This window comes from Mugil cephalus, chromosome 23 (genome assembly GCF_022458985.1).
Source record: "Mugil cephalus isolate CIBA_MC_2020 chromosome 23, CIBA_Mcephalus_1.1, whole genome shotgun sequence".
NCBI classification, from domain to species: domain Eukaryota; kingdom Metazoa; phylum Chordata; class Actinopteri; order Mugiliformes; family Mugilidae; genus Mugil; species Mugil cephalus.
The window spans coordinates 9,499,086-9,522,375 of record NC_061792.1 but is presented as its reverse complement, the minus strand read 5'-3'; the positions used below and the strand labels follow the sequence as shown (position 1 = coordinate 9,522,375).

Genomic DNA, 23,290 nt, shown 5'->3' with positions numbered 1-23,290 from the left:
GGTGTTGTATAACTCAGATATACTTTATTTTGAAATCTGAATTACGCAGAAAGCCTCAAATTGATACGCCGGCGCAATGCACCGCTGACATTTTCACCCCGTGTTCTGCAACAGTGTTGTGGAGGTAAAGGCTCAGCCGCATCGGTCCTGCGTGATGTAAGTCAGCCTCAATCCCTCTGTTCCTCTGTGGCTCAGCGCAGGCACACACTGACAAGTTACAGGCAGTGGATTAGCGTGACGTGCTTGCACCATAAGAGCGATTGAGCTGCTTTGGAAACACCTTTGGAGCAGAGTCAAACACACACACACAGCTATGGCAGGGTAAAGTGCACATCAGGTGTGGATCAAAAAGCATTAGTGCATAATTGAAAGCTTTTATTCCTCTTATCTTGCAGAATATTCGATATGGAAAACCTGCAAGACGGACTGAAATGTAAAAGATTGGCGCTATTTCATGTCTAATTATGAAGCTAAAGCCAGCAGGCGATTAGCTTGGCTTATCAAAACACTAGAATTAGAGCGGAACAGCTAGCACAAGTTGCAAAATGTGTGTACACAGATATAGTTGAGGTAACCAGGTCAGAATAAGGGAGATTTTTCTGTTTGCGGCGTCATTCGAGGTGCTAACACAGCCAGGCTAAGCTAACTCTGCTCCATAGTTGATTCAAAAACGTGAGATTTCTCAATTATTCTCTTCTCTTTTTAACTATGTTGAGACAGACATCTAAAGAATGCTAATAACCACAGAAAGTAAGTAGCTTTTGGACACACAACCAAAAACGATGAGTGACTTATGATCTAAATTAATACAGGAATCACCATCTTGTGCATTTATTTTATTTATGTTGGTATTGTTACAGTCATGTATTCATTTGCTCTAGTTACATGATGGTCACTTGGTGACGACACGGACTGATGGATAACCCAACACACCCACAGTAGCATAGGCACACGCACACACACACGCCTCATTCGTAATGTCTTGAGCACACTGACAGTTAAAACTACGGGTGGGTGGAAAAGCTCGGAGCCCTGCTCTCTCAGCTTGGTTTAAATGAAAGAAATAACTCCATGAGGGGTCTTAAAACTTATTATTTCCAGCATTTTAAAAGGTAAGCGTTGACCCATCCCAGCCTCTGTAACAGCCTCTGTGATTTCCGGAGAGCCAGTAACAGACAGAGCTATGTTCACATAACCATAGACACACAGTAAGGCATCAGTAACAAGCTTCACGCTGGTTTCACATGGCTGGTCATGCAAACCCCACCTGAATCGACAGCATGCACGGCAACACGCACCTAAAGGAGAGCTCTTTAACTGAAGCAGCAGAGAGACGGTCTCGAATTCAGACTGTCGCCTCCTCGTATTTACCGTAAATACACACAAATATGTGCTCAGTGTCACATTTTGTTATGTTGTGCAACTGGGAAAAGAAACATTTTGACCGCAGATAAAGGAACTATACATGTATTGTGAGATACAGTTCACACGTAAGCATGTCAGAAGGAAAAATAAGTAAATATTTAAAGATGATTGCTAAATTACAGTACGTTATTTTGTTAATTTAAAATGAGTAAATAATTCAAAATTAAATGAAACATCTGGGAAAATAGCTTGTTTACTTTCCTGCTAAGAGTCAAATGAGAAAAAGAAAAATTCTGCCTCTCCTTAAATTACCCGCTAGTAAGTGGGAAGTCGCGAATATCTAGTTTGAATAATTAGCAAGAGCCTGGACATGATTAGCTTAACCATGTTAGCATAACTCCTCAAAGGGAAACGGTTAGCCTAGCTTCAATTCAAACTAGAAATTAGCCCTAATAGAAATTAAATTCACTGTGAAACTGAACATGTAATTTTTACAGTGTAGTTTCATCATATTTTTGCTAAGCTAAGCTAAGCTAACCATCTCCCGACTGTGGCTTCATATCCGTCAAACAGATACGAGTGAGGTATCAATCTTCAACTCTCAGCATGAAAGTGAACATGCCTACTTTCCCACAAAAAAATCTTTAAAGTAATCAGATTACATCAGAGAGCATGTATAGGTTTAAACAGAGGACGTCTTAACAGGGTACAGATCTAAGCAGGCGGTTAAGTAATAGCTAGGTGACCTTTCTAAAAGCAAGCTGTGCTGTCTGAACCCACTGACTCAATGAGACAGGTCCAATAATATGTAATAAACACGGTATTGACACATTGGTTCTGTCAAAAACTACTGAAATAGCATCTAAAATGTCTCCGAGGTACTTGGTATTGAAATGGCTATGTGATTTCATGAATCATTAAACCTGTGGTCCACTGAACACAAAACTGAGTTCACATTTTTCCAAAAAAAATATATATTATACATACTAACTAACTAACATACAAATTATAAATATAATTCAAATGTAGGATAAGGTGGGGGTTTCAAGTTTCAGCTTTTCTACAATTCGTTTCCGTCGTGGTGTAAGTCGCCGTGTCTTCTTCTACACCAGATGTGGAGCGATAAAGTGCTTCAAGTGTTCAAAGAGAGCCTTTAAACCTACACAGTGGGCTAAAGGTTAAATCCCTGAAAGAGTGTGTTTATTAGAGTTTCTGACCTCATGTTTACTAAGACGTGTTTACCAGCTCCTCATCGCCCTCCTTGTTTGACCCTCGCTGGTGATCTGCTCCTCTTGGCGCCGCCACCCGCAGCCATTTTGGGCAGCGCCATGGAGGGAATCGGGGCCGAATCTGTGCCGACGTCCTCCAACGAGCCGGGCTGGGACTCCACTGACGTCCTGGTGAACTGGTGCAGGAGAGCCCCGTCCTCCTTCTTGTTTCCCTCCACCGTATCCTCGCCTTCTTCCTCCTCAACGACGTCTTCCACAGCCTCCCCCTCGCCTCCGTCTCCCTCTTTCTCGTCACTCAGACGTTTGCCGTCGCCGTCCGAGTCTTCGGCGTCGGCCTCTTCTCCCTCCGTCACGCAGACGGGAGCCCCGGCCTGGTCCTGAGGGTGAAACGAGATAACCGTGAATTATCTGTGAGCAGTTGTAATTAACTAAATTGGGTGCTAATGGGGCAGCAGAGTCGGTAATTACAGCTACAAGTCAGTTACACAGCAAGAACCAAACTAATGGGTGTTATTTAAATCAGTCGGACTGGAGGCTGCAGAATAAACTGCTTTGACCTGCGAACACATTGATCTAAACGTGTGAGACTGTTTTCTTTTTGACACAGTTGCCGCCCCGCCCGGCAGCTCCGTGTCGCTGCCAAATAAAACAGATTTGTCCAGGCTGTCTAATTGGATGGTGGGATTATCTTTTCCCACAGGCTTAGAATTAGAGGTGAGGCCGCAGTAGGTTAAATTCCTCTTTAAGGCACAGCATAATTTAACCCTGTGGTCGTGTTCAGGGATGCTTTAAAATAGATAAATCTATTGTGCGCCATAAATCGCAGATCTTCAACGCTTTTAAGGCCAAGGACCCTCAAACTGATGGAGAGATTAAGTAGGGAATATATGTGTTCTATATTAACTTAAATATACAGAAATGTCGGATTCTTGTTAAAAAATATATAAAAAATGCCAAATCAACCAAAGATTGCAGTACCTCTGCAGACCCCTAGGGGTTGCGAGCCCCCTCTTTCTTTAGCAGTATGTATAAAATGTCTGCTTAGTTTGGTAGTTTGGGTCATTCTCCATCAGTTAAGATAACACAATGCTTGCCAAAAAGTGATCCTGAGCTCTGTGAATGCAGTCTAACAGGTCAGGGAGGTTGCAAATAAGTGAGATTTCTTCATTTGGAGATAAAAGTAGATGTATTCAAAAGTTAATAATTACTTCCTTGTTACCTGTGGTGAGACTCTTTCCTCCTCAGACGCCCCCTTTTCCTGCTCTTCACTCTCTTCTCCTTTTTCGTCTTCGCGTGACTCTTCCTCCGCCGTCCCGTCACCCCCTTCGTCTTCGTCCTCTGCCTCGGCGGAGCCGCTGACGTTCCCCTCCGCTAACTCTTCCACCGGCGTTGAGTCTGCGTTTGCTGTGTCGTCATCGCCCGTTTCCCCAGACTCCTCCTCTTCCTCCGGCTTGGAGTCGGACCCCTCACACTCCTCTTCTTCTCCATTTTCTGTGGTGTCTCCTTCGCCTGTTGTCGCCTCCTTTACCGTGTCCTTGTCACTCTCTTCTTCGTCTTCATTCCCGGTCGCTGTCTCTCCCTTGTCGTCCCCTGTGTCATCCTCTCCTGTCTCTCCTTCATCCTCACCCATTCTCTCCTCATCATCGGTTGTTTTGTTGCTTGTTTCCTCCTCCGCTCCTTCCTCCTCCTCCTCCTCCTCTTCATTGTTTGATGGTTCCTCTTCCCCACCTTCCTCACCACCTGTTTCTTCCTGCTCCTCATCTCCTGCACTACTCCCCTCTTCTTCTCCTGCCTCTCCCTCGCCTTCTTCTTCTTCCTCATCTTCCTCATGAATCGTCTCCTCTAATACAATAGCAGGTCTGATATTCTCCTTAGTTTCACCCTCCTCCTCCTCTTCCTCATGGACTACCTCTAAATTCCTCGCCTCCTCGTCTACAACCATGCTGTCGCATTCCACCTCCACAGGTTTTACCGCAGTTACAGGAGAAGGCGTCGGGCTTTTCTTCAGCTGAAGTATCTTGAGGAGGTCAAACTCCATCATCACAGGAGCTTCGGCGGCCAGCGGGTTTGCTTTGAGAGGCCGAGCGGCCAATTTCTTGCGCACGCACGCATCGCAGGGGCAGTACTCGTCGTCGCTTCGCTGGTCGCTGAACTCGCCCGTCAACTCTCCGTCGCTGAGAGAGTCGGCGGTTTTTACAGACTGGTTCTTCATGATCTGAAACAAAAATAAACCATCGTCAGTTTCATGCCAATTAGCAGTATCAGTGTAAAGTTGATTCGTCGTTGAATTACCTTCAACATTCGGCGCCTCTTATCCGTCATGGTGGACTCTCTGGAGAGGTTCCCTCCTTGCGGTGGCCGAGGCGACCTTCCCCCTCTTCCAGCTCGACTCTGTATCTTCTTCATCTCACGGTCGACGCTGCTCTGGATGCGACGGCTCACCTCGTCCCTCAGCTCGGACATCATGGTGTCCAAGATGAGGCTGTCGTCCAGGTCCCAGCGAACTTTGAACTCCGCCATGGCGTTAATGTAGTGGTTCATGAACTGCTTCTCCAGCTTCTTCAGAAGGTTAAGTACCCACACCGGATCGGGGTCTTGCGATAGCCTTTTGGACAACGGTGCTCGTAGGACGGTCGGTGGCGTCCCTGAGCTGGAGCCTTCCATCGTCTCTCGCTCATTATCAGTGGGGGATTTGGAGCTGCTGTTGCCGGAGCTTTTGTCTGATGACGAGGGGTTCTCAGTCGTTTTTGGGCTGTCCAGAGTCCCATTTTGTTCTTCGCTAAGCACCTGTTCGCATTCTGCGCCTTCCTTAGCTTGCTCTGCTGATGCCTCCTCAGGTTCTATCTTAGTTTCGTTGTCTCCTGCCACTTCCACAGGCGTCCCCACCGGCTCATCCTCGTGTAAAGATTCTGTCTCTTTTGGAGGCGTTTCATTGTCCTTCCCTGATCCACCAGAGCCGCTACTCATATCCACACCGGAGGAGGACCTAGGTGGTGTCACCTGCTCTGGGCCACAATCTTTCCCCTCCTTAATCTGAAGGTTCATGGGGTCAGTGAGCCACAGGGATTGAAGGATGTCCATAATGTCGTCATACTGCTGCTGTCGGTCCTTGTGGTCACTGCCAGGGCTCACTGCTGGCTCGATAAGCTGAAGCTGGGTCAGGCAGTCCAAAAGACCCCTGGCTGATGTGCTCAGTCTACGTCCATAAACCGGAGACACCTATACAAGTGAAGAGATGTTCAGGTCACATATTCTTTATATAATATATGCAATGTAATTAATATTTCTACATAGAAGAGCTAATCGGCTTACCTCTGGCATGCTCCGACATCGACCCAGAGAAGAGCTCAGCAGAACTTTCATCACGGCTACAGAGGACTGCCAGTTCCTTGGAAGACCATCGACGCTCAATATTGCATTGGTGCGAGACGTCCCTCCTGCGTCGCCTGGAGTTGGATCTGAACTCCTCTCCTTCGGTGCTACATCACATTTATCGTCATCCTCTCCTTGGTCCTCTTCAGGCCCAACTTTCTCCTCCACTTTGTCATCCTCAAGGCTCCCCTCCTCCTTTGCTACCCCTTCTCCCGGGGTCTCATTCATCTCCTTCGCACTCTGCTCTTCCTCGTTCAACTCATCGCCAAATTCAAGCATGTTGCTGTTAGCAGGAATGCTTCTGAGCCAGTCGCTTACAACTTCATTGGGGGACGCGTTGGGCAGAAAGGCAGGTGTCAGGTCCTGATCCTTACAACGTCTCGGAGACCTCCCACTTTTCCCGCTTCTGGCCTTGTCGCTACCTTTCGACTGCCGGCTGTTTGGACGAGCAGCCGCCATGGTTTCTTTTAGCAGGTCGGCCGCAGACAGAGAGTGAGACAGAATGCTTTCAGTACACGACTCCACTTGGCTGCATGGTTTGGAGCTGTGTGCGGGACAACGGCTTGGAGATTTGACAGGAGTTTCTTTCACATTGTCGCTTCCTGCGTTGGATTTGTCCTTATGACTCTTAACTGAATCTGTTCCTTTACTTTGCTTTGGGGCTTTTAGTTTTGATTCTGAGTGAGCTGAAGCTTCTGACTTGGGCTTGAGGCAACATGTGGAGACGGTTGCCTTCTTGTCTGAAATCTCTTCCTCTCCTTTGGCTTCACTAGCTGGTCTACTAAGGTCATGGTTTTCAGTGTCATTGTTTGCTGGATCGGGAGTTGTTTTTGCTACATTAGCATTCTTTGTGCTGGCACTTGCAGGAGATTTGCTCCGGGCTTTAGCACTTGCTGACGACATCGCAGATGAGTCCAGATTTCTAGCTTTTTTTGTTGATGTCGCAGATTTCACACTTTCTGTTTCAGCGTCTTTGGTTGTGCTAGGCTTTTCTTCAGCCTTACTGTTAAGCATCTGAGCTGCAGCTTTTTCACCATGTTTGCAAGATGACTTATGAGACTTGCTGCTTTTGACTGAGATTATACTGGCTGCTCTTTCTGAGTTTTGCCCCACGCCCTTTTCCCCTCCATCTTCACCTCCTCTTGGAGTTTCAATCGTCGGGATCTCGACTGGTGGAAGATTGTGAGATGAAGCACTTTTTCTGCCGTTACCGTTGGACTTCACAGACATGGTGGACCTTGCTCTCTCCGGCTCTGGGCTAACAGCGTTTTTGTGAAAAGAAAGAGTGGACTTACCACTGTCTGAGTCAACTATTTCTTGGTCTTCTGGCAACCCAAGAGAGACTGATTCTGATGAGTTTCGTCTCGAAGGTTGCTCCGTGCCTCCTGATTCTCTCTTCTGTCTTTTAGATGAGGATGACAGGGCGCTGGCAGCTCGTTCGGATGCCTTATCATTTGTCACATCTTCATTCTCTTTTGATTTCTCGTGCTCCTTATCCTCTTGTCTCTTTCCCTCCAATCCACAACGACACCTGGACTTGTTGGATTTAGTAGAGGTTGTTGAATGAACTGACAAGGCACTGGGCCCTCTTGTCTCTTCAACACCGGGGTCAGGCAGCAACCGTTGTGCAGGAGACTGAGAACGTCTGGGAGTAGCAGCTGGAGGTTTAGGTGACGGGGTCCGTGGTGAATTTGCTCTCTTGGGCGAAAGTGATTGCCGATTTGAGAGTTCAGAGGATTTACTTTTTCGTGAAACATCATCTACTGTCTTTTCATCTGCAGCGGAAATGTTGGATTTTCTTGATGCAGCACTCGGTGATCTCTCTTTTGTCTCATTTATTTCCTCATCATCCTCATCTGGTGTGTTAATGGTGACAGCATTTGCACTGGAGAGATTCTTGCTAGAACTGGACTTGTGAGAATTACTGGACTTCACTGAAGATTTTGACTTTACAGACAAAGCACTTGCCGCCCGGTCCTGAGTTTCAGCTTGTTTTTCATCTCCATCTGTCTCAATAACAGGAATATCAGCATCATTGGGAATTGGAGATGCCGAGATATGTTTTGACTTCTGGGACTTGGAGGATTTGGCAGAGGCCTGCGACCTCCCTGACATGGCACTGGGACCTCTGTCTGCAATTTGGTCCACCTCTGTTTTTGAGTTGTGAGACTTTGCAGAGGAGGCTGATTTAACAGATAAAGCACTGGCTGCCCGCTCCTCAGCTTTCTCACCTTCTTCTGGATTCTCTCCTATTTCAGAATTTGCATCTGTCTTTCCATTGCTGTTAGATTTATGAGATCTGGTGGAGCCTGCGCTGACTGGCCTTTCCACTTCTACAATGTTGTTTTCATTTTCAGCTGCATTGCCATTACATTTGGACGACTTTGTAGACTTAACAGACTTGTTTGATTTAGCTGATCTGCCAGACATTTGACTTGTTGCCCTTATTTCTCCATCTCCCCCAGCATCTGACCTGGGGGAGGGTGACCTTTCTGAAGCTTTATTGGTTTTGTTGGATTTATTAGACTTGGCAGACAGATTGGACTTTGCTGACATTGCACTTGTGGCTCTTTCCTCTACTTCGGTGTCTTCATCCTTTCCATTTACCTCGATTTTGGGTTCATCTGCTGCCTTTCTAACCGGAGATACAGATTTTGCGCAATTGCTGCAATTTGACCTGCGAGATTTTGCTGAAACATTTGATTTAGCAGATTTGGCTGATAGGACACTATCAGGTCTTTCATTCTTTTCAGACTTAACAGTGAGGCTGCTGGAAGCTCTGTTGTTTGTGTCATCCTCTTCCGTAGTTGTGTCCTCAGTTGGGGGTGCAGCTTTGGTAATTGCCTGACAGTTGGACTTATGAGACTTCTCTGAAGCGCCAGATTTTGCTGACAAGGAGCTGACTGATCTCTCACCAGTGTCCTCTCCCTCTGCTTCCTCTCTTGAACTGATGTCCGGAGCTTCGCTTTTAGACTTGTGAGACTTGCTGGACTTGTTGGACCGGGCCGACATTGCGCTGGGGGTTCTCTCCTCATTTTTGTCTGCTGTGCAGCCATTAGAGATGTGAGATCTGGTAGATTTGTGGCTTGTGGCTGAAGTGGCACTTGGAGCCCTGTCTTCCTCTTCTCCCGCTGACTCAGGGTGAGATGTTCTGGACATGACACTGGCTGCTCTGGCCTCCAAGACATTCGATAAGGTAGAGACACGCCCATTGTTGGTGAGGTTGGACTTGTTGGATTGTGTTGACACGGCTGAATCATCTGAATCAGCATCGTCCGCGCCGTTGTCTATATTCTCTTGGTTGTTGAGAGGAGAGGCAGGCTTTGGAGAGGCTCGGTTGGAGCGATTGGATCTCCGTGAAGCTCTGCTGCCGGAATTAGAGCACCTGCTTTTGCAGCCTTTACAATTCCGGCACACACTGGATGCCCCTGATTTCCGAGAACCTGCTGATAGTCCTGTGTGACCAGACAAGCTACTGACACCCCTCTTTACCTCTGCATCCTCACCATCAACTTCATCCTCTGCCTCTGATTTTGGGGTCTGAGCATCACTTATTCTGGACCTGGAGCTGGGCGCTCGAACTATCACGTCCCCTGTAACTGCTGAGTGTGGGGTGGCTGCTCCACAATGACAAGAAGAGGCTGCAGACTTTGCCACGTTGCTTGGTGTGTTTTCATTCTGGTGAGGCTCAGGGGTTGGAGATGGCTCACTGCTATGGCAGCACTGTGAGGCGCTGGGTGGCAGATCCTCCTCCTCCTCATCATCCTGGTCTTCTTTCAGTGATTGAAGAACATGTGAGGATGCACTAACCGCTGACAATGGTCGCTCATCCTGTCCTTCTACTGTTAGCTCGTCCTCGACTGATTTTCTGCTGAGCGGTCGAAGGTTGCTATCCATGGTGACCACTTCGCTCCGACTGCAGCAACGGCTCACTTTGCACACCTCAACATGCGTGCCCCCATTCTGCTCCACCTCAACACTGTGCTCAACCTGCTCCGTCAAGCACATTTGTTTCTGGACCAGCTGGCTCTGCTCCGAACCTGAGCCCGCCCCGCAACTGGAGAGTTGCGCACGGCAGCGCACCACCCTTCTGGAGTTACAAGATGAGGAAGAGCTAGATGAGTGAGTATGTCTCACCATAGTGTGTGTGGATCTGTGTGGAGGTGGGGCCGGAGGATGTTTGTGGCTGTGTGCAGGGTTTTCCCACAAATCATATTGCGGTTCCTGTCTTTGGTAGCAGCAAGGGCAGCCGTTCCCCTCCATCACACACTGTCGAGGCTGGCTGGGATAGTGCACGACCTCTGGCTCAAAGGACGTGGAATCAGGGTCAGAGCAGCTTTCCGATTGGCCCTGCTGCAGGTAATGCGGCTGGGCTTGATCCAGAGGGCAGCATTCGTTGGTCAGAGATGGGGACTTTTTAATCTGCGTGGACCACTGAATGGTCTCGTCGTTTTGGAGGCGAAAACGCACCCTCATCTCCACGGACAGGCTGCCATCTTTGTTGACCAGGACACGCTTTTCAATGTCGTCGTTCATGATACCCGGTCTGGACTGGGAGCAGGTGCTGACACCGTTGCCGTAGGACTTTTCAGAAGACAAAGAGAAACGGGCGGAGCGGTTTGAGGAATCGGAGCGGGGGTGGATGATGCTCTTTTTGGTTTCCAGACCAAAGTTAACTGAAAGAACAAATAAAAAAAAAAAAACATTTAAGATCACTTTTTTTCAACTTAATTGTATGTGGCTCATTCATCTACTCCAAACAGCTTACCATTTTTCTTGCTTTCATGTCCTTCACTGTACTCACTAGCCCTGGACTGAGCTCCGTGCGGGGGCGACCTTACTGCTTGAGTAGCAGGGGACCGGGCCCCATTTCCAGGAGTCCGGGGGCCAAGACCAGAAGACCTGCTGCTCAAACCGGGCAGTTTTTCCTCTGAGCTCTTCCGAATAAAGTTCACCAGCAACGGACTGAAGGCTTCTCGGCCGACACACACCAGCACGCCAGGACAAGTCATCAAGCTTTGCACACTGTCAATCTAGAGAGAAATTGCCACAGTGTCAAGAACTTTTACCAAATGGCGAAATCTACATTTTTTATTATAAAGAATACTTCTTTACCCTGCGCCCCTCTGCAGTGTAGAGTTTGCGGACATGAAACTGCATCACCTCAGACACCTCGTCAAGAAAGGCTCTCAGGCTCCTTGCTGACCTCTTGCTCAGCACCACGCTCCTCCTCATGCCCGGCTCGCTGTTTTTCACCAGCAGGATTCGCCGCTGCTTGTAATGCATGTGGCCAGGTGGCGTCGTGGGCGAGGCCTCGGGCCTTTGTGGCCTCCGGCTGTGGTGGTACCAGATGCTCGGGCGTTTGCAAGCCAGCTCCATGTTTATTGGCTTAGCCTGGCGCCGGTCAGAGCAGAGGTAGCAGCCGCCGTCCTGGAGCTGCTCCAAGTGTTTGATGGCGTGGATGCCGCGGGGGGTGGTGACAGTCCGCACACCAAATGGCAAGGGCACCTGTATGTGGAAAAAGGGGAGTGGCTTTCATGAAAATTTAAGGAAGCGGATGAAACTCCCCTAGTAAGGTGAAACGTCGAAAGGGCAGCACACATGAGTCTTCAAAGCCTTCAAAAGAACCCCCACTTCATCACAACTGTGAAATATGCCCCACTAACCTTTTGAGAAAGGTCGTCCAGCAGCGCGTCGAAGCATTTGAAGCTGCGCTTGTGCACGGCCATCCTGACGCCCCCAAACTGGCTGTCGCCGCTTTTGTAGAAGGTGATCCGCTTGGCCGGGGTGGCTGCGGTCACACGGGCACGGCGCGAGCTGGAGAGTAGTGGCGCAGCGGGGAGGGGCGAGGCATGCTTAGACGGGGGGTGGGGGTCCCACATCACTGTCTGGACCGAATGCATGGCGGGATCTCACATACACCTGGAGGACACGAACAAAATAACACTTCAAACATTCTCTTTTATCTAAAAGTCGACTGTCTTATCTTATATTACAGTGCGTTTTTTTTGTCTTTAAACTTTCTAGTAAGACTCAGAAGGTCAAAAGAAGTTATTATCAGAGTTGGACGGAGGATTCAGGACAGGACATCCACTAACAGGACTAGCTGGCATATCAGGGTGTTACAAATGGTATTTGGCTCAAACACGGCAACACCTTTGTTCAAAGTCCAACTCAAAGGCTGCCAGGTAAATGCTTTATTACCTAAGTCACCCTGATGTCATGATTTACATTCACTGTTATTTAACAAACCAGAAAAAAATATTTCCCCAAAGAAAAGTTTTTTTTTTTTTCATGCTACCTATCTAAAATGTTTAAAAATCAAGGTATAACTGAAAGCATACAGGAGTGTGAACTGGCCATATCAAGTGCAGGTACATGCACATCTATAAAGACTGAGCTTCCTGCAGCTTCCTATTTTTAGCGGAGTTGTCCGGCACACATCTAGAAATCCTCTTTGGAACAGACGTAGCAACTTTCTGCCCTCCCTCACCTCCCTCAAAATTAAACGGCTTGCATAATGTGCAATTTACCACTTTACGACGCCATCAGCGGTAATGGAAAACCCGTGATTATTTTCTCTTTAGTGTCGTGCGATTGTATAATCTCGTAAATGTTGGCACAGCATATAAAAAATACAATCCCCAAATCATGCACCCTTGTCAGAAGGAAAAATTAAGGGGAAAGGCTGCGGTATAAACCTCTTTTTATCGTCTAGAATATTTTCTCTAGTGTGACCCTTGACTTTTAACTGTATTGGCTTTCAGTAACCTGGGTTTGGAAAAAAAAAAAAAAAAAAGGTGAATGTTATCAGCAGGCTTAGCAGGCCTTTAAATCCAATGACGCTGGAGATGAGGCCAAATCACTGCTCTTAGCTGTAGGTGCTCCCAACGTGACACTTCTTCTTAATCCCTCTTCGGCTCAGTTTGTCTTTATAACATTAAATCTAAAATATAACTTTATTTTGAGGGAAATGCAAACGTCTAGCGGAGTATTTAACCACATGTTACCTTCATGACTTTTTTTAGATGTTTACAGAGGCAGGCGATGAAGAAGCTGGTGGACCTGATGAAACAGTGACTCAGGAGAATATCGTCTGTGCTTTAGCATTTGGGATTAATCTTGTCCAGACAAACAGAAGGAGCAGCACAAGCCGAAAACTCAGACGTGGAAATCTTTTCCCCCGCTGAGACCCAAACGGGCAACTTAATCCGTTATATAGTGTAAGGTTGCAGCTTGCATGGACACGTCACTGTATTATAAGGCCACTCTGAGTTCCTGTCGTCGAAAAAGACGATAAATGTACAGCGGGGTTTGTAATTTTGATTATTTGTTAATCTAATGATACTTTTCTTTAAATGCTACATCATAGTTTAATCTGCAAAAAGGCAGTAAAGAACATAAATAATCCTAAATTCTCTATTTACACAATGAATTTTCAAATTTAAGAAGTTAAACTCGTAAATAATTTGGTTAAAATATACATAAAGGATTAACTGATAATGTAAGTAGCTGCTGAAGATACTCGCTTTAGTTCTAGCAGCAGGTTTTTAGAACAAATAAGCAACAACAGAATTAATAACTGTTACATTGTCTACAGAAACATGATAAGCAACAGTTTATACTGGTTTACATTTGAGAGCGCTACTCACATATTCAGGAATCATGGTCCAAGCAGGTGTGGAAAAGCTGAGGAGAAACGTGTGGATGCCTACGCAGAGCTTTTATAGTTGCTGCGTCTGTGTGTGGTGCCTGTCTCTGCAGCTGGTCGAGTCAAAAACCAAGACGCAGAGCAGAACCCCCCGGTTCCACGGCTCCACAGGTAAAATGGCAGTCGCTAATCGGCCGCAAGGGGGAGGGAGGGGGCGGAGGTAGAGAGGAGAAATGAGGCGAAGACAGGAGGGGCCAGGCCAAGGATAGAACGAAAAGCCAGCTTAAGCACCTCTGTGTGTGTGCGTCTGTGTGTGTGTGTGTGTGTGTAGGACAAGGAGGGGGTTGCTATGGAGAGGCCGACATGATAATGAGACAAGTGATGTTCATATGCACACCTGACCAGGAGAAGAAGCACATGCTGATTTGCATTTGTGGGGGCGAGACAAAAAAAAAAAAAACTAATAATCATCACATGAAAGATAATTTGAGTGGAACCGAAATTAGAATTTGAATTATAAGATAAGGTTAAACAAGCAAGATAAGAGGAAGGAGGCGGACGGTTGCCAAGAGAAAATAACTTTTCAGGGATTCGTCTGGGGATTTTATCTTAAAAAATCAGAGACTCCACACACACACACACACACACACACACACACATACGCACGAATCTAGTCGGAGAGGATTGTGATTACAGGCAATCTGTCAGACAGCAGGGTGCCTCCTGTCCAGAAATCACTGAAAACACCAACTGCTCCTCCTGAATTGTGTCCCAACTTACTACTGTCGTTACTGGCAAAGTGGATAGTTGTTTCCTACGAGTTATTGCTCTGACCCGCTTCAATAAAAGTGGAACACTGATTGATTATATACGCTTTTCAAGAGGAAAAATCACACTTCCTGGTTGACAAGCTGTCTGCTCAGGATGTAGCTAGAAAGACTTAAGCCTCCCGAGACCTGGCATCCTCATATGGGGACATTATTATGTATTATGCAGCTTATTCTGCTTCATTTAGACCTGTTGTCCTCATAAGGAGACACTTTTGTCTGCCATGTACTATCAGCAAAGGGCCAATCACTTGTTTATTTATGCTAATTAACTTTTCTAGTTTAATATGACATGTTTGAGGACACTGGGATTTCATCGTTTCCCATTCTCCTTTGCATTAACCTCCTGAGACCCTGCGTCCTCATATGGGGACATTAAGTTTTAGGTTTTATTGCAGGTTATTCTGCTTCATTTAAACCCATTGTCCTTGTTCGTGGACACTTTAGTCTGCCCTCTAGTGGTAGCAAATACCACTAGATGGCGTTTTGGATTCATTCTACAGATGATCTCAGGACAAAAGTGGACGAGGAGCAAAACTCCATCAAATTCTATGATTAAAAGTTGTTTATTTATGCTTATTAATGCATCCAGTTTGATAAAACCTGCAAATTTAACAAATTTTATCAATAGCAACGAGCTACAACGTTGCTAATTAGCAAGTACTTGTTTTAGGACTTTGGAGCTTAACTGTTAGCAATTCTGTCTTTGCTCAGCCATGTGCAGGTATTGTTGTATATTTTGTCACACATTGGTGACTTTATTTGAATATAATAAAATCCCAGTGTCCACATATGAGGAAGTTGTTTTCTTTCTTTTTTTTTTCAAAAACTACTTCCTGTTCATGATGATGCTTCGTTTTCATACGGCTTAGGTCCTACTGATCCCAAATACCTCGGAGAATTTAATAAAAGCTTGGGTATCAGGAGGTTAAAAAAAATAGTTTTATATTTTTTATACACTTTGGTGACTTAAATTGTAATATACAGTGAAATCATCCCTGTATCCACATAATTTATTTCAGAAACTATATCCTGTTCAAAGATGATTATTTTTTTATACAGTATATATATATAGTAAAGGGATAATTGATAGTGTAATATTAAATGCAAAATGATAATAATAATAATGTATATTTATAAATAACACTATCTCTTATCAGTTTCTCAGTCTATGGCCTGAACAGCGTTGAAGACCCTGCATTGAAAGCACCCTAAATTGAGCCTTTAAGCTTCTGAATGCTACCAGAGAACATTATTATAGAGTTTTTTTTTTTTTTTGTGTGTTTGCTATTTTCTGCTTTGCAGGTACAAGTTATCTCATTGATTTAACAACTCCCTACAATGTCTGGATACCAGACTGGTGAAGAGCAGTGAGTGATACTGTCGAGCAAAAACAAACAAACAAACAAAAAAATAGGTAAAAGGTGCTAAAATGTGCCAACTAGCTGGTTCGGTGGGTGGTAATTATCCATGGGTTCATCAATTCAGATGACCCCTTTTACGCTGAACAATATTATTGATGTGAAAGTACATTTGCCACTGAAAGTTTAATGTTTATCGGCAGCAAAATGAAAGATTATTACACATGGTTGTTATTACCAAAGTACTACACAAACAATTCAAAAGAAGCGAGGTCTAAATAAAAATCTATCAACAGTACGTCCTTGAAGCGCAACATCTCATGTTACTGAGCAAATTGTTGCGCATTTCCGACTTATGTAACTCCCTGTTTCCTCTGTATCTGCTCCACAGGTTTGATGAGAGACAGGGGGAGAGTAGGTGGTCCTCCTCAGAGGATTCTGGGTAAGACAGGAAGTCAGGGATGGGGATGCAGCCCCTGTGCTGAGAGGGAGGGAGGCGTCAGAGTCAAGCGTCAGGGAGTCAGTCTCTGGAAAAGTGTTGACGTTAACGTGTATTCCTTGGGGACAAATCAAGTCATTGAGGCGGAGACACCTCACCCTGCAGCAATGCCTTTAAATCTCAGAGATGCTGAATGATGGAAGTTACTTTTCCTCCTTTATAATGAGCACAAAATATTCAGTCGGTGTTACAAGGGAAGGAGAAAGCAGAGGAGAGATTATATGAAGATAATAATAGGACGTATATGGCCTACTTTTGGACACCACTCACCCCTCTGCTCTGTGTACCTGTTCAATCCCCCCGGCACTTATCCCATAAGCAGTTGTGTGACTCACATTATTCCAACAACTGGATCGCACTCATACAGCATAAAAAAAAGCTAATTAATATTTAAACCCTGCAAAACACAAGGAGTAAAAACACACAAAAGACTGACACTCTTTACAGAACACAGAGGGCGGGCTGATTGTAAAGCAACAGGTGAAAATCTTACCAGTATGGATGCTCATCTATGCGCATGGCAGGAGATCAGTAGTCGACCATAGATCCAGATGAAACTACTTTTGACAATAATATAATAAATTTGAGATTAAAAGTGAGCAAGGACCGAAAAATGGTCCGCTCACACCCCCAAATGTGGCAGATAGCACACCGCCGCTCGTTCAGTTTCCCCCGGACATCGCGCACACGACAAGAGGCGCATGTTCAGGCATGCGGCAAGTCAGCGGTGTACAGGCCGGACGTAGAGGGATTTAGACCTCCAAAGTAACGCGAGATTATTATTATTATTATTATTATTATTATTATTATTATTATTGTATCACATAATAATCAAACCAACCGAAGTCAAAAGAAAATATATACTATATTTACCAAATACTACCTAATACTACCAAAAAGGTCAAAAACAAAGTCAAGTGGACTTGTTTCCAGAAACAAGTCAAGCAAAATTATTAATTAATTTTTCTGTCTTTCTCCAATATCACACTGTGCCAATAATAATAATAAAAAAAGAAAAATAAAGTCAGAAATCCGGAAACTACGAGAAGATAATCACATATGTCCAATGTCAATGTTTACCAAATAAATAAAATACCTATATATATATATATATATATATATATGTTTAAAGCTTACAGGAATGTTTCTGAATAAGGCTAATACATGTTTTTCAGCTTTTTATGTGATTAATGGACACACTTTTTTAAAATTAAGATTAATCAGAAGCTTTTATTTTGAAGCACATTACCGGATACGGTAATAGGATTTTCCCTCTAACTTGACCCAACCTCACTGCATTACTATCTTGACATTAGAAATCTCCCCCATGCCCCGTCCCCCACCCCGTCCCTCCCCCCTGCCAGTGGAGAACAAGTGTAGGAGGTGGAGGAGGAGGAGAGAGGGGCAGAAAAGAGGGAAGAGGAGTGGGATTCGTGCTTAAGAGGATTAGATCAGCGCGAGCCATCTGCGTGATTAGCCCAGTTACATGATCGGTGACAGCTCTCTTACAAACCCCACCGACACAAACACAACAGAGCAGCTGATTCCACCATCCTCCCACTATTCATCCATCCACTTACAATAAACTCTCAACCTAAACAGTCGCCATTAAACCTCTAGAGCAGCATGCGGCAGCCAGACTCATAAAGCTAAAGTCACTTAACATATTTTTTAAAAGGACAGAGATCATTAAATATGATATAATGCCCTTTATTTGACAGATGTCTGCGGTTGAGTAATCAAAACATCCCACCAGCTACTTGACGTCCTACGCAGGGTGACGTCATCGCGCACGTCTCACCTACGCGCCCCGCGTCCGTTTCCAATGGCAACCACTACTGTCGCCTGCCGAGGATGGATTCCCTCACAGAGAGTGAAATAGCGCAGATAACAAGACTCCAGGTGGGCAAACACCGGCTTAAGTTTGATTTAATTGACTCAGATTTAAAGTTTTATTCATATGGTGCCTTCAAATGTCGACAAATGTTTTTACAACGCCGACAAAATTAGTCAAAACACAAGACTCTTAGCGAGGAGTTAGCATCATGCTACTCACTGTATGTTCTCCATAGGGGATGGAGTTGTGGATTAGTTTTCATTTTATTTCTGATTCTTGGGGTTATTTTGGGAGCCACAAGATAAATATTAAAACTGGCTTGTAAACAGCCAGGTTCAGCTTTGAGAGGTCAGTTCAATAAATACTAAAATTTGCCATTTGTTTTGCTAAGTTCACTGGAGAAACTGAAATGTCAGAGGACAAAACTTATTCAGAAAATACACAAATAATCAACAAAACCAAAACTACAACACTACAAGAGCAACCATTAAGATGATCTACTGTTATGTGAGTGAACTATAATGTCGAGGAAAGCACTTCACAAGGTTATGAGTTGAATTTAAAACAGTGTTTACGTATAAGTCCTTCTATTATAATCACAGTCCCTGTTTTTGCTCTTGTTCTGCACGGTGAGTAGTTTTTGTGTGATTATTTTTGCTCCCGATCGCAAGCGATTCCTGCTCCGTGCTTTTCTTTTTCAGAGAGATGCAGGCGTGCAGAGGCTCAGCTGTCACTTCTCCTGGCCCGAGTTCTCTGACGAGCGGCGGAGCTTCCACCAGGAGTTTGTGTACGACTTCGCCGCGTTCGCAGCGGACCGCGGCTTCTCCTGGCCCGACGTGATCCAGGCCGCGGCGATCGCCAAAGACGTCTTCCCACAGCTGCACGGTTAGAGCAAACAGCAGGTGACACAATTCTTAACAGGGAGGTCGTAAGCAAGGATTTTAAACCAGGTTTCAGCTGTAACTATCTGTTTACTCTTCACTATTGAAGCTTTTTTTTCAACCCTGGAATTAGAGCCTCTGTGTGACCTGTTAAAACATTCTTCATGCAGTATTATAAAGTGGAGTTTGCCGTAACAAATGTCCTCTGAGTCTTCCAACCTGTCTTCCATCCATCAGATCTCGACGTACCAAACCTACTATTCCTGCTCAGAGATGTGCTGTGCGAGCGTTTGCAGAATCTCACTCCCGTCCACCAACACGACTTCGCCCGGCACTTTGTAGAAAACTGCCTCGCGCGCCGGAGGCTTTTCCAGGCGGTGGTAGGTGGAGCCGCTGACACGTCCATCGTTCAGCTACAGTTGGAGGTGCAGGTGCCGCCCGTACCCTGTCCTCTAGAGCAGGTATGAAAACATTTCATTAATGTGAATGGATGCACTGTAGCAGGTTCTATTTATGGCTGACCCCTTGCACTCTGCGTGTGCTGCAGGGCATGGACCTGCATGAATGGGAGGCTCTGCAGGATCGAGCTCGAGTCACGTCCACCTTGCAGCAGAAGGAGCAAGAGCTGAGGCGTCTCCGAGAACGCACACAGGTCACTCTGGGAGACGTGAACATCCCGGAGGAGTGTCGAGACAAACAGGTGGGATTTGCAACTTAAAAAGCAGTGAAAGCGTTGGGAAATGTGCTGCACGACCTGATCGACAAGTGTGTCTCCGTTTAGAGAATTGTGGAGTTGGTTCAGGCGGCAGTGAGGGCTGCAGAAGGCCATTTACAGGAGAGTCTACAGGACGAGGCGACGCTCATGAGTGACGTCCTGTTTCTCAAAGTGCAGCTAGCGGCTTTGACCACTGGGGGGCAGCACAGCACCGCTTCCTCCACTACTGGTGATGACAGCCAACCATCAGAGAAAGTTACAAGCGGCAAAGCTAAGACAGGAGTAAAGGAGTCTGGGCGTCATTGAATAAAATTTATTGGAGGTAAACACTGACACGTTGTCTTCATAATAGTCTGCTATAACTTGAAGTGCTGGATATTTAAAAGCAACAGAAATGACTCAAATCTAATCAATTACAAGTGGTTACCAAGTGGTTGCTACCAAGTGGTTTGGAATGTCTTTTTTTTTTTTCATGTCATGGATATTTTGTCAATACTTAACTTTGTCTGAATAGCTAAGTGTAAAAGGCTGATTCATGTTCTGTAAAGCTTTTTATGGCAACACCAAAGAAATGCAGCAGAAGCTCAGTAGGCCTGTTCCGGCTGGTTGCCCGCGGTGACGTGGTTCAGCATGGTCTGTACCAGGTCTGGGAGGTCACACTCATGCTTCCAGTCCCAGTCCTGCCTCGTGGCACTGTCCTCCAGTGCCTTTTGCCAGACGTCCGCTGAAAATACATAAAAAAGAGATTTAATTAAAGGCAAAAATTGGAAAACTGTGAGAAATTTTGGGGGGAAAATGTGAAATATAATTTAATATGTTTTAAAAGCGAGAAAAAAAAATATTTTCACAGCTCTTAGAGTATTAATCTGTTTAAACCCGGAAAAATCTGATGTCCAAGGCCACCTTTTGACAACACAGTTACAATCTTTCGAGTCAGATTCAGAAAACTTTATTTGTCCTCGGGTAAAAAGTCTGGAATCTGTGTGTCACTGTGCAGGTTGCACTCAAAATGATCGCTCTTCACAGCTGCATGGGAGATCTGGATGGCGTAATCTGCAGCGACAGTAACAACATCTGCTCCTCCTCCAGGCCGGGAGTCAGCGGAGATGACGCCCGGGTACCTGAGGCAGCAGAAATCCAGTCCTGTGATGGTAGTACTGAGAAAGAGAGGAGAAAATAAATAAATAAATAAAAGACTCAACCGTGAGTATCTGTGGGAATCCGTCTGTGTGTGTGTGTGTGTCTCACCTCATCCATGAGCTCAGCGTGGATCTTGGATGCGCCGGAGATGGTGCGTGGTCTCTGCACACAGAGCTCAGGGGTGGGATCTCTGGGGGAGGATAGTGCTGGGGACAAACACACGCAGACCACGTTTGGTTGTTATGTCTAATATGTTACGGAGATACTAAGAAAAAGAGAGACTGCACATAAGTGTGTTTATATGACTCTACGTGTAGTAAAGTGTCTCTTGTTTATGAGGCGTGTACCCGTGTTGTTGACCTCTTTAGCCAGCGCGATGTCCTTCCCCCCTACGGCCGACAGCACAGCCGAGCAGCGGACCATCCAGCTGATGTTGTCGTCGACCACGATCTCCCCGAGCTTCTTCGAGTCCAGGACGTCGGAGAAGACGAATGGACCCGTGGAGAGGACACACAATAGTTAGCGTGTTTGAGCCACCGCGCGCCTACTCGGCCGTGGAAACTTTTACCCTGAGAGCTTTAGGTTTAGGTACACGTGTTTTGCATTTGAGAATGGAAAAAAAAAAAGAAAAGCATAACCTTAGATTTACAACAGAGGGGGTGAGCATATGTGTGTGTGGAAGAGTGGGTGGGAATGTGTAACTCGGTTCAAAAGGTGGTTTCAGATGGCGGAAAAACAAACTTTTTCACAATCATTTGCAATAACAGTTGGGAGGAGAAGCTCTTTTTTTAAAGTACACTCTCGGCAAAAGAGGGACATTATAAACAACTGTTCTTAAGCCCTAAGACAATTATGGAACGGTACCAAGAGAAAACAAATGTGTTTGCATCATTTTTCTATGTGATTGTGAATCACAGAACGAGGGGATGTCGTCGCAGTGGAAATGGAAACGAAAAAAGCCCTTGAAGGTTTGTACTGTAGTTGTAGTTAGTGGGTGGCTAGTGTATGCTAAAGATATTTCTGCTGACTGCAATTCATATGATAAATAAACAATAAACACCATTGTGGTAGGCGTGTACGTGTTTCCCAGTCGCCTCCTGAGGGTAAAAACGACACCAAGGTCAGTTCAGTGACACAAATAAGTACAAGAAGAAGTTTTTTTTTGTGGGAAAAGTGACACAAACACTGGCAACGGTGCAAAAAAACACTTTGATGAGGACTTTTGGATGGTCACTGTCACTGCAGGAGCTGACACAGCGCGCTGCAGAGATCATTTGCTTGATATTACCGGGGTTCCCGCTCCCAGCATGCTTCAGTGCACCTCCCAGCAGCTGCACCACCAGCATCATAAAACCACCTACGGAGAAAAGCATGGGTTACCACATGATAACGCTGTGTGTTGTGTAACCGGTGGCTCCTAACAAGCCTTACCATCTAATCTAGATTTGAAAACTATCAAAGGAAACACACATATGATATGTAAATACAGTCTTCAGCCTCCACTCTCCTCTCAGATTAGCTCCTTACACTTCACTTTTATTACAGACCACCCCCAGTCTGAACAATCTGAATCTAAACCAGATGAATGTGGCCGGAGCCGAAGACCTGTGAAATAACTCGATCTAGTTGCCTTTGTTGTGAAATTTGCTTAATGTCCATTTCTGCTAAATTGTTGAAGAAAATTGCCTTGAACAGCATCCAGAGAAATGTAGCTAACACTCTATTCTACTTTATACTTGTTTGAAAACACAGCAGAGCAGCCTATAATGGCTCTTGAATGTGCAACACCACAAGCGGTGTAAATTATCTTGCACTAAATGTCATATTTTACGGGTCAGTTTGTGTAATGAAGTCTAATTTATTTTTAGACTTAAATGATCCACAAGGGAAACTGCTTGGTTATGGTCACAGTAGCTTAGTTGCAGATGAAATGAGCACTATTAAGAGCAACAAGTAAAAAGAAGTAAAATATATCTGGTAAAATAAAATAGAAAACATTGCAAAAAATATACAGAATTAGCATATCGTTAGGTTATTGCATCATCGACTAAGTAATTATTTTGACTTCCGGTTACAATACCAATAAAAATAGCAATGTGCTTGCAAAAAATTGTGTTTGTCTTGTTTTCCGATACATGAAATAGAGACGGAAAAATATAAAGTACATACACAGAACTGATACTAAACGATAGTGTCCATTAACAACGCATATGCGTATTTTTTAATAATTATGTTATCAAAGTATATTGATACATTTGGACAGCTTTTTATTTTTTTTTTCTCACAGTTGAATCTTCTTTCTCACCTTTTGACTTTTTTCTCCATTGGGGAAACAGCGCCCCCATGACATGTAAGGCTGGTGAACGTCGCCCAGCCCGTGTGGTTAAACGGCGGCATTGCACCCTTAATAATC

At 45.1% G+C, this 23,290-nt stretch overlaps 3 protein-coding genes across 9 annotated transcripts; 1 reads left to right on the top strand and 2 right to left on the bottom strand.

Moving 5' to 3' along the window:
• The first annotated feature begins 49 nt into the window (after positions 1 to 49).
• On the top strand, positions 50 to 21,384 carry c23h8orf74 (chromosome 23 C8orf74 homolog). Of its 6 annotated transcripts, XR_007111382.1 has the most exons (8): positions 50 to 156; positions 18,026 to 18,206; positions 18,843 to 19,026; positions 19,260 to 19,483; positions 19,570 to 19,722; positions 19,804 to 20,059; positions 20,827 to 20,940; positions 21,246 to 21,384. XR_007111382.1 is itself a non-coding variant. In XM_047576395.1 (7 exons), the coding sequence occupies exons 2-6, from the start codon at positions 18,159 to 18,161 to the stop codon at positions 20,041 to 20,043; spliced, it is 849 nt and encodes a 282-aa protein (XP_047432351.1). In that variant the 5' UTR covers positions 50 to 156; positions 18,026 to 18,158; the 3' UTR covers positions 20,044 to 20,059; positions 20,827 to 20,957. The 6 variants fall into 6 exon arrangements, 5 of the variants coding, with proteins under 5 accessions (XP_047432351.1, XP_047432348.1, XP_047432352.1 ...); XM_047576395.1 differs by lacking the exon at positions 21,246 to 21,384 and having other exon boundaries at positions 20,827 to 20,957; XM_047576392.1 differs by lacking the exon at positions 21,246 to 21,384 and having other exon boundaries at positions 20,735 to 20,860.
• On the bottom strand, positions 822 to 16,983 carry rp1l1a (rp1 like 1a). 2 transcript variants are annotated; one of them, XM_047576381.1, is made up of 9 exons: positions 16,798 to 16,983; positions 13,619 to 13,803; positions 11,633 to 11,888; positions 11,082 to 11,474; positions 10,735 to 10,999; positions 5,907 to 10,642; positions 4,887 to 5,813; positions 3,814 to 4,809; positions 822 to 2,971 (listed from the first exon to the last, which is right to left on the bottom strand). In XM_047576381.1, exons 3-9 carry the CDS (start codon positions 11,867 to 11,869, stop codon positions 2,615 to 2,617), a joined length of 7,911 nt encoding a protein of 2,636 aa, XP_047432337.1. In that variant the 5' UTR covers positions 11,870 to 11,888; positions 13,619 to 13,803; positions 16,798 to 16,983; the 3' UTR covers positions 822 to 2,614. The 2 variants fall into 2 exon arrangements, with proteins under 2 accessions (XP_047432337.1, XP_047432338.1); XM_047576382.1 differs by lacking the exon at positions 13,619 to 13,803.
• On the bottom strand, positions 20,835 to 21,345 carry LOC125001209 (L-threonine 3-dehydrogenase, mitochondrial-like). Its single transcript, XM_047577132.1, has 3 exons — positions 21,225 to 21,345; positions 20,986 to 21,083; positions 20,835 to 20,894 (listed from the first exon to the last, which is right to left on the bottom strand). The coding sequence occupies exons 1-3, from the start codon at positions 21,298 to 21,300 to the stop codon at positions 20,835 to 20,837; spliced, it is 234 nt and encodes a 77-aa protein (XP_047433088.1). The 5' UTR covers positions 21,301 to 21,345.
• Positions 21,385 to 23,290: the final 1,906 nt, after the last annotated feature.